The sequence below is a fragment of the Penaeus japonicus genome, unplaced genomic scaffold (genome assembly GCF_977035675.1).
Source record: "Penaeus japonicus unplaced genomic scaffold, GWHDUDI00000001_assembly GWHDUDI00000004, whole genome shotgun sequence".
Classification (NCBI taxonomy): Eukaryota; Metazoa; Arthropoda; class Malacostraca; order Decapoda; family Penaeidae; genus Penaeus; species Penaeus japonicus.
In genome coordinates, this window is record NW_028234406.1 from 3,311,903 (window position 1) to 3,324,354 (window position 12,452).

At 28.1% G+C, this 12,452-nt stretch overlaps 1 protein-coding gene across 1 annotated transcript in view; it reads right to left on the reverse strand.

The window, feature by feature from the left end:
- LOC147471883 (uncharacterized) overlaps positions 1-12,082 on the reverse strand; it is a 33,743-nt gene extending 21,661 nt beyond the window's left edge. The window contains exons 1-2 of the mRNA XM_086535435.1: positions 11,921-12,082; positions 7,119-7,227 (exon numbers count right to left, since the gene is read on the reverse strand). Of these exons, the coding sequence (XP_086391561.1) occupies positions 7,119-7,227; positions 11,921-11,944 (133 nt within the window). The 5' untranslated portion in view covers positions 11,945-12,082. The remainder of the gene's footprint in view (positions 1-7,118; positions 7,228-11,920) is intronic.
- Between the last annotated feature and the right edge of the window lie 370 nt (positions 12,083-12,452).

Genomic DNA, 12,452 nt, shown 5'->3' on the forward strand with positions numbered 1-12,452 from the left:
GCAACGCCGGAGTCTGAGATGGAGAGTGATGGAAGATGAGAAATAGAGAGGGAAGAGGAATGAGGAGAAGCTAAATAGGAAGAGAGAACTGAGAGAGAGAAACGAAAGAAAGATGAAAAAGAGAAAGATAGAGACAGAAATTAGAACGAAAAAGAGAAAAGAGAAAAAATAAAAGGAAATACAAAAATAGAAAGATAAAAAAACGATAAAAAAAAATAGGACAAAGAATGAAGAATAGGCAATGACAATAAAAACAATGATAATAAAAATAATGATAATAATGATAATAAAAACAATGATAATAACATTGATAATAATCACAACAACAAAATCAATAAGCTAGTGCGTAGACAGACAGAGAAGAAATCTGTATAATCACAAATGGAGATAATATAAGTGTGTGTGTGGGGGGGAATGGGGATGCAAGGATGAACAGTTGTTGCAACTAATCCTTAAAACCGACCACCTTTGTAACTTCATTGTGCAAGAAATTGGTTTATCTGGAGAGAAAGGAGGAGGGAGTGGGCAGGTGGGAGAAGACAGGAGAGAGAGAAAAAGAAGATTTTAACTAAACATATCTACAATAACTGTCTATAAATATTACAGGCCAGTGAATAATCTTTATATAATCTTGATAAAAAAGACATTTCAACTTATTTATTATTTTGATCCAAAATAATATACATGTTGAATGATAACACCTCATCTACCCCTCTTTGTCACAAGACCAGTCCTTAAGAACAATCATTTGTTAAAAGAAATATGTAAAAAGTATGAAAGAGAATGGATATAAATGAAAATTATTAATTCTTCATTCACATTTTGTCTCCCAATTAAACTATATTTTATGATTCCGATGGTTAAGGGAAACATGGTCGTTACATGAAAAGTATAATTCTTAATATCAGACATCAAAATTACACAACATAATCCAGTAACATAACAGAAAAATCTTCATCCTATTTGAGCCTTTAACCTAACGTTAAACATTATTAAAAATGGGCCAAGCCTAAATATCTTTTATATCGACAATAAGGTCAATTTAACTCGACATAACTTCTGTATCTTGGAATGGGGATGATAATGCTACAAGGGTGTTTCTTAGCTAGATTATGCTAAAGAGATCAAAGATGTTCCTCTTGGACTATGTTGTTATGTCATATGAGACGCTCATATATACAAACACACATACACACGCACGCACTCACACACACACACACACACACACACACACACACACATGAGAGAGAGAGAGAGAGAGAGAGAGAGAGAGAGAGAGAGAGAGAGAGAGAGAGAGAGAGAGAGAGAGAGAATGAGAGAGAGAGATAATGAGAGAGAGAGAGAGATAATAAGAGAGAGAGAGAGAGAGAGAGAGAGTGAGAGAGATTTCCGAGCCTCTAACTAGAGAGAGAGAGAGAGATGAGAGAGAAAGAGGGCGCAAAGACTAAGAGAAACTGCTGATATCGACAAGAGAGTAAATTTAGAGAGAGACTCGAGATAACTTATGTATCTTGGAAAGAGGAGAGAAGAGAGAGAGAGAGAGAGAAGAGAAGAGAGAGAGAGAAGAGATAATGAAGAGAGAGAGAGAGAGGGAGAAGAGATAGAGAGAGAGAGAGAGAGATAATGAGAGGAGAGATGAGAAGAGAGAGAGAGAGAGAGAGAGAGAGAGAGAGAGTTGTTTAAGGTGCTACAGAGAGAGAGTCGTTTCATAGAGAGATTATGCTAAAGAGAATCAGAGATGTGAGATCTCTTGAGACCTTGTTGTTGAGATAATGTATAGAGAGGAGCTATATATACAAACACACATACACACGCACGCCAACTAAGACACACACACACAACTCACACACACAAGACACATTGATGAGAGAGAGAGAGAGAGAGAGAGAGAGAGAGAGAGAGAGAGAGAGAGAGAGAGAGAGAGAGAGAGAGAGAGAGATAGAGAGATAATGAGAGAGAGAGATAATGAGAGAGAGAGAGATAATGAGAGAGAGAGAGAGAGAGAGAAATAGAAAGATAGAGACAGGCACAGATAAGGGCGATGATGATTATTAAGAGAGAGAGAGGGATAAATAGAGAGAGAGAGAGAGAAAAGAGAGAGGAGGAGAGAGAGAGAGAGAGAGAGAGAGAGAGATAATGAGAGAGAGAGAGATAATGAGAGAGAGAGAGAGAGAGAGAGAGAGAGAGAGAGATAATGAGAGAGAGAGAGATAATGAGAGAGAGAGAGAGAGAAATAGAAAGATAGAGACAGGCACAGATAAGAGCGATGATGATCATTAAGAACACCCACATAACACTGATTTTAATGCGATCCTGTAATAGCCATGTCAGCAAGTTAATTTTATTGATTTATTTATCTATCTATCTATATATATATATATCAGTCTATCTGTATTCATCTATCAATCACTTTGTCTTACTATCTATCTGTTAATTTATCTGTATATCTAACAATCTCTCTCTATCTATCTATCTATCTATCCCTCTTTCTCTCAGTCTCCCTCTTCCTATCGACTCCGGATCTGTGAAAGCAGTCTAAAAATAACCCCTTTATGTTTTTTCGTCAGTTATAATAGCAAAAAAGATTCCCAACCAGATTAGTTAAACCTGGCGTATATATCCCGCAGAGTTTCCCTTGTCCGGCGTGATGGCCTAGAGTCCTTTGAATTAAGAAGTACTCTCCACCGGTAGGCGCGTAGAGTCGACGTTCCCAAAGACTTTGCGTTATGGCAACGACCCTAACGATTACCTTAATCCACGATCCACCTTCTGTGTGAATGATAGTCCAGAACCTCCCCTACCCACCCGCCCACCCACCCACCCACTGCTGTGCCGCCGGCGATTACACGGTGGGCGGTCTTCTGAGGGCGTGGGAGAGTGAAAACAAAATCAAAATAAGAGGATTTTAAGCCTCTTGGTGGTCTTCTTGAACTTTAATGGAGCGAAGGATAGAGGTCTTAAAGGTCAGGCTAGATTAGCGTAGGGCGTGAGGGCGCGTCTATCCCGAGGGAGGCGGAGAAGACGACCCGCGCCTTTGTTAATTAGGATACATGGAATGGTGGGTGAAGGGGATAGTAAGGCCTGGGGACACATTTACATACGTTATGCGTAACACACGCGCGCACACACACACACATAAACACACACACACACACGCACACACACATAAACACACACACACACACACACACACACACACACACACACACACACACACATAAACACACATTCACACACACACACACACAAATATATATATTAAATATATAGATATATATATATAGATATATATATATATATATACATATATATATATAATATTATATACTTTGTTAGTACAATTGATCTCTGTTCCAGCTATCACACTCCTGGAAGCGGGCCTTAATAAGAAAGTTAACAGACAGGGCAGCAGGGAACATCATTTATTTCAGACGTTTTGAGTATTGCAATACTCATCATCAGTGATATTTATCTATATCTAATTATCTATTTATATATATATATAGATAGATAGGTAGATAGATAGATAGATAGATATTTGTATATATACATATATATTATAGTATATAATATATATACATAGGAGAGGAATATATATATATATATATATATATATATATAGTAGATATATATATAGTGGATACATATATATGTGTCTATACATATATATATATATATATATATATATATATATATATACATATACATATATATATATATATATATACTACCTAATATATATAATATATATATATAAAATATATTTATGTATATACTATATAGTATATATATATCTATTATATCTATACTATTTATTCTATCTACAATCTATGTATATATATATATATATATATATATATAGATATATATATATATATATATATATGTATATATACAAACATATTACATTTCATATATATATATATATATATATATATTATATATATATATATATATATATAATTTATTCGGTATATATTATACATATACATCTATATGTTCAGACACTACACAGACATACATTATAATGGAAAATACATTATGTAGATGTAATATATATACTATATATTATATATAGAATTTATATATATATATATATATAGTTAGTATGATATATATACACACAACACACACACCTCAGCACTCATCATACACACACACCACACACACACAACATACACAAACATATAGATATATATATATATATATATTAACTATATATATATATATATATCGAGCGATATCTTATATATTTATATATAATATATATATATATAATATATATATATATATTATATATATAGGAGTTAACTTATATATTTTTAGTTATAGATATATATATGGATATACCTACTTTATATATATATACCGTCTTATTGATATGATATATATATAAGATATATATATATATATATAAATTGCTTAACTAAAAAAAATGTTAAGCATGTATGTATGTGTAGAATGAGATATATAATACACACAATCCAGCGCTCACAAATGGTATGTAAGTAGATATATAGATAGTTAGTCGGTGAGCTTTGGTTTTGAGGTGTATAGCACTTGATAGTTTATACAACAATATATATGATATAGAGTTAGGATATATACATATATATATATATATTAATAACTATATAGATATAGTATTTATAAAATTAAATATATATAATAGTTATATGGATATATCTAAAAAATATAAAAAATATGATAGATTATATATTAATATATATAGATTATATATATATCTACATACACAAACACAATCAACACAACAACACACACACAAACACACACACATCACACAAATACTCACACCACCACCAACTATTATATATTATGATATATATAAATATATGATTTATCGCCTCTTGATAGTATAGTTATATAAATATCTATATCGATATATAAATATATATATATATACTAAAATTTTGTATATTTATTTTATTTTAGTGAGATAATTTTATAGAGATTATACATAAGAAATATGTTATATATTTATTTGATATATATATATATATATATATATATTAAAAAGCATATGATACGCTTTCATAGTTATATCTTTATATATATCTATAATATAACATATATTTACGTTATCTATACATATATAGACTCAGTTATTATTATTGGATTACATTCTATATATTTATTTATCTCTTCTTTCTAGTATATCTATCGATATAGTTCTTTATAATAATATAAATATATAGTATAAATATATATATATATATATTTATATAAATATATAATAGAGCATATATATATGATATATATAAATATATATATATATATAAATATAGGCTTATAAAATATATAGTATATATATATATAAATATATATATATATCATATTTATCTATACAGACATATATATTATAATATATACGCATATAAATAATATATATATATAATCATATATCAATATATATATATAAGTATGTTGCGCGTATATGTATCACGATATGTCAAATCATCTATCTATGCTATATGTCGATATCTAGTGACTATCTATCTATCTATCAATCTATCTATCTATGATATCTATACTGACTCATTATATATATAGATATATCGTATATATATATGTAGATATAATATGTATATATATATATATATATATATATATATAGTGTAGGTATGAGTGATATATCTATATTGTAGTATATACATACACCCACACACACCACACACACACACCACTACACACATCACACATTAGGTTGAGCTATATATACAATATTTATATATATATATATCATATATCTATATATATATATATATATATATATATACTATGTATATATATATATATATATATATATATATTATATATATATTATATATATATATATATCAAATAATATATATATATATATTATTTATATAAATTCCATATAAATATATATATATACATATATATAATTATATATATATATGTAAGAAATATAATATATATATAAATAAATATATACATATATATATATATATATATATATATATATATATATATATATTTCATATATATATACTTATATATATATATATATATATATATCAGTAATATATATATATACATAATATATATATACTATATATATATATATTATAAATATATACCTATATATTTATATATATATATATTATATATGTATATATATAATATATATATTATATACTATATATATATATGTATATATATATATATATATAACATATATATATATATATATCATATATATATATAGAAGATATATATACATATATATCTATTTATATATATATAATATATATATATATATATATATATATTATATAAAATATTAGATTATAGTATATATATTTAGAGAGAGAGAGAGTGTGAGAGAGTGAGACGTGTCTAAATAGCACGTATATATAATATACTTATAATATATATAGAATATATCCTATATTTATATTCGTATATTTATATGTGTGAGTATGATATAAATATATACGATAGTAGATAAGATATGCATTAGAGAATATAGATTTTAATATAATAGATATATAGTAGATATATAATATATATATATAAAAACTCACAAATCAAACTACCTGGATATATATATTGAACAACTATAAGAACTCTATATATATATAAATATATATAAATATAAAAAAACAAATATCAAGAAATATACTCTATCTAAATAACACTATAGAATAAAAAAAACATATCATATATAAATCTACTCACTACCTAGCTAACTTACTATAAATCTAAAATTTCTCAATATAACTGAATGAATATAAATATGTATATACATACCAACATACATCTATATATTAAATGATTTAATATTTATATATCTATATATATATATATAAATATATATATATAAATTTAATTTATATATAGATATAACTATAACTAACAATCTAAATAACACTATCGTATAAAATCAAGATAGAGAGAGAGAGAGAGAGAGAGAGAGAGAGAGAGAGAGAGAGAGAGAGAGAGAGAGAGAGAGAGAGACAGACAGAGAGAGAGGCAGACAGACAGACAGAGAGAGACATAGAAATGAACACATTCATATATACACCGTGCATGCACAGTACCACGAATCTCAAACACCAGCCGAGGATCCTTACTGACAGCCAGCCCCGCCAAGCCAGTGAGGACAAGGATGTGCCATCGTCGGAAGCTTCCCCAGACCTCCTCCTCTTCCCACGGTCGCATGGGGGCTTCTCCACACGCGCCCTGTGAGAGAATCGTGGGTCAGAGGGTCCTTGAGGAAGAGAAGGGAAGGGATGGGAAAGGGGGGGTTGCTTGGGAGGAGATCGGAGGGAGTGTGTGTGTTTGTGGTGATGTTAGATGTGTAGTGTTGTTTCATGTACTCTCTCTTTCGTTCTCTGTTTCGATTCCTTTATCTATTTTTTTCTCTCTTTATCTTTCTGTCTCTTTATATCTATCTGTATTTATTTATATATCTATCTATCTCTTTCCCTTTCTCTCTCTCTCTATCTCTCTCTCTCTCTGTTTTCTTTCTCTCCCTATCTCTCTCTCTCTTCAGTCTCTCTCTGTTTACTTTCAATCCTCCAATCTCTCGCTTTCTCATCTCTATCTCTCATATCTCTCACACTTGATCCTTCTACCTATAGATTCCCACTCTCTTTAAAGATGATGACGTAATTTATTTCATTATCAAGTCAACTGCCCCGCCCCCTTCCTCCCCCCACCTGATTTTGCTTTCTTAAGATTAGCTAGTAGACACCCTCGCTACTAATGGAGAATCTTCATCCCTTTATTTCAATATCTAGATGTCTTTGGCTTTATGTTCTAGAACTGCGACATATTAGAAGACGTTCGTATTTTACGATAACTCAGAGATTGAAAGCAATATATTCCTTTGAATTTCCAAAGGATCGTAAGTTCTATAGATTATCTGATTACAAGAGATCTTATCGCTTTCCGCACTAGCTTTTGTTTCCTTCTTGTATTGAGGGAATTGTATTTGTCCATTTCATCTGAAAGGAGAAAATAGTCCATAGATATCCAAATATACCACCTGTTGTCCCATAGCTTTGAATTCTATCAATATCTATTAAATTACGAAGAGAAATCGAGATTGTACAAAGTTTCTAGAAAGGATGTTGATGTTATGTTGATATCTGATCAAATCATACAAAGAATGAACGAGTTATCACTGCATAGAAACCGACATATATCTTTCGTTTTCTAGTAAGTTTTGTAAATGGAGGAGTGAACACCATATTACCTTCGTTCATTCCTAATGACTGGTTACAGAATTAACAGATACTTAGATGAACTTTTCAGGTATGTCACTTTTTACCGTGATGAATGAGAAATTGCAGGTGTTTGCAATACATTTCTCTATCGAACAACACTAACACATGCATCATTACGGACCTCTCACTTGGCACAAGAATAATTACACTCCCGGCCATTAATTAAGGAGCGCTAATGAAGAAAAATAACACATTCTTTTTCAATAAACGATTATTCGGATGAAATATATCTTTCTATTTTTTTTTTTTATTGTTTATTGTATTTCCATTAATGAGAGTGTGTGACACGGGAGTTCAATTGAAGTTTTTTATTTCTCATAAAATATAAAAAGAAAGACAAAGGAAACTAATAACAGAAAAACATATAAAAATACATCAAGATAACGATGTTTGAAATCAAAAATTAACTTTTGCTAAATGATCTGCTTGAGAATATTATCATGATTAATTTTGTTAGTATTATCATTATGATTATTTTGACTATCATCAAGGTTATTATCATCATTATTGGTGTTATTATTGTTAACATTATTATTGTCATTATTAACATTATCATTCACATCATTAACAGTATAGTCATTATTATTAGTAGCATTGTTATTACCATTATTGTTATCATGTTATCACTATAATCATTATAGCTCTTGTTTTTATTACCCTTATTAATGACAGTTATCCTCATCATTATCATCATCATCATCCCTTGTATTGTCATTATCATTTTTTTCTTTATCACGATTATTATTACGCTTATTATCGCTATCGCTATTGCCACTAATGATACAATAGCTATTTTTACTATCATTTTCATCATCAATACTATCATATTGATATACCCACTATCATCATCAGCATTACCATCATCATTATCATCACTATTATCCTTCATTATCACGTAACAAACAAAAATTAACTAAACAACCATCATGATTAATTTAAGGCAAATCAGTAAGGAAAAATTGACAAATGAAATTATCAATATCGGTATGCTAAAGCCACGGACGGTTAAAAGCCGTTAGAAAAATGTTTTGAAAATAGAGATCGCTCGTCATTTGTTTCCTGTGTTTGCTGGCAATATTTCTTACTTTTTTTGTTTTTGTTTTTGTTTTTTTCGTTTCTACTTCTTCTTTTGTTGTTTTATCCTATTCTTTAGCTACATATAATTTCTGCTGTTTAAATAAAGAGATCAGTTCAATATATTTACAATTCATTGACAAAATATATGATTGGAGCCAAAAATACAATAGATTAGAACGAGGTGTGTTTTAGCAAAGTTAGGAAATATAATTCATATATGAGTATTCATTTCAGATTACGCCAATAATGATTGAATCTTATAACATACAAAAATCAGACACTTCTCATTGCATCTAGGAATACATGTTTGTCTTAGAATCAAAGGTTAACACTGAAAACACTGTAAAAGAAGATAATATTATAACATGATTATAAAAGTATTAATGATGTTCGTATTCAAGGTAATAGTATTATCATTAGAGCGTTATTTCTCATCCAGGATATGCAAGAAAATCATAAAATATTAAAGGAAATGTCAAAATGTGATAAAATACAAAATGTATATATATTATATATATAATAATAACTATATTCTATATATATATAAATATATATATATATATACATAAATATTATATAAATATCTCAATATATGAGAATATGTATTATCTATATAACCATATATAATAAGTATAGATATTTGATATATCATTTTATATATATATATATCTATATATATATATATCTATAGATCCATATCCACATATAAACAAAACATAAGTACAAATATATACTATATAATATATATCTATATAAATAAATATATAAATATAACATCTGTATGTGTATATATATATATCATATAAATATATATATAAAATAATTATTAACTATATAATATGTATAATATAAATACATATGTATATATAATATATATATATCATATATATATATAAAATATAAATATATATAAATATATAATATATATATGGAGTGTGTATATATAAATATATATAATATATATATATATATAAAAATATATATATATATATATATATATATATATATATATATATATAATAAGTATATATACATATGTCTATATAAATATATATATAAGATATAAATATATAAATATATATTAATATAATTTTTCAATATATATATATATATATATAAATATATATATAAAAAATATACATATATAACATATAAAAAACAAATATAAAAATAACATCTATATATATAAAACTATATCTAAATATATATCCTATATAAAAATATATATACCTATATACAAATATATATATATAAATATAAATTATAATATATATCTATATATATATATATATTAATAAATAATACACACACACACACACACACAACACACACACACACACACATATAATATATATATAATAATAGATATATATATATATAAATATAAATAAAATAATATAAATATACAAATGGTATGAATATCGTATATATTATATATATAAATATATATATATATATATATATATAGATATATACATATAAACATATATATATATATCTATATATATATATAATAAATATATATAAACTATATATATATATATATAGTATATATATATATACACACACCTCATACACACACTCACATAACACCCACACACACACACACACACACACACACACACACAGATATATAAATAAATAACAAAATATATTTATATATATATATATATTATATACATATATATATAAATATATATAGATATATATATAAATAAAATATATAATATGTATGTATATACATATATATATATATATTATATAATATGATATATATAATATATATATATATATATATATATATATAAATCAACTCCATAATGTGAGTGTGTGTGAGAGTGTGTGTATAGGTACATCACAAACATATATCACTATAAATATATATATCTATAAATATATAATAACTTCAAAATTATATGTTTAACTCTCTAAACTATAAGTAACAATCTAACACACTCACTCTCTCAAACCGACATCTAGAAGACAAAAAATATATAACAACAATCGTTTTTACACACCAACACACCCACACCCCACCACACACACACACACATATATATATATTATAAATATATATATATATATAAATTAACTATCAAATATAAAACGTAAATATATATGAATAAAAATAAGCTAGATGGAGTGTGTTGTTTGTTAGCTGATATATATATATATAATATAAATATAAATACCCACACACACACACACACACCCACCCCCACACACACACAACCACACACCCCCACACACACACACATATATCAATATATATATATAATAAAAATATATATAACAATAACACACCAATATCCTCACAGCATAAATTATCTTCTCTAAACAATATATACATGTATAATCATATAAATATAAAAATATCTAAATATACAATATAAAAATAAATAATATCAATATATAACTAGACGCAGAATAACTCACACAAACACAGAAGAGAGAGAACAAGAAGAGACAGAGAGAAAAGAGAAGAGAAAGGTATCGAGAGACATCTTCACGAACTACTTGCCACAGAGACACAACCAAGGGAGTGGAGAGTGTCGTAAAACTATTACCTCACAACTGGTGAAATTCTCCATCACTTCTTCCTTCCCGTCTTTACCTTCTTGCAACGGAAGGCGTTAACCATGCACCCAATACACTCTGCACAGCGAGCACTCAGTTCACAAAGAATTTCACTCCTGCAGGATATGTAGTAGACGCCCGTGCTACCTGTAGCTCACGTGCTGACTGCCTTGTTCAATATGTCCACAAACCACCTCCGAATAACCCCCCCCACTCTCTCTCTCTCACACTCTCTCTCTCTCTCTCTCTCTCTCTTTCTCTCTCTCTCTCTCTCTCACGCTAAGAGTCATGTGAACCATTTTTTCCCCTCTTCCCTCCCTCCCCCTCCCCCCTTCTCCTCTCCGACTCCTCTTGCACCCTCCCCCCCCTTCTCCTCCTCCTCCTCTTCCACCCTCCCCCCCTTCTCCTCCTCCTCCTCTTCCACCCTCACCCCCCCCCCTACTCTCTCTTCCTGTTGCGTGACCATTCCACACTGACTCCTGGCTGAGCCGCACCCACAGTGTTTACTTGTTCGATGTTTAT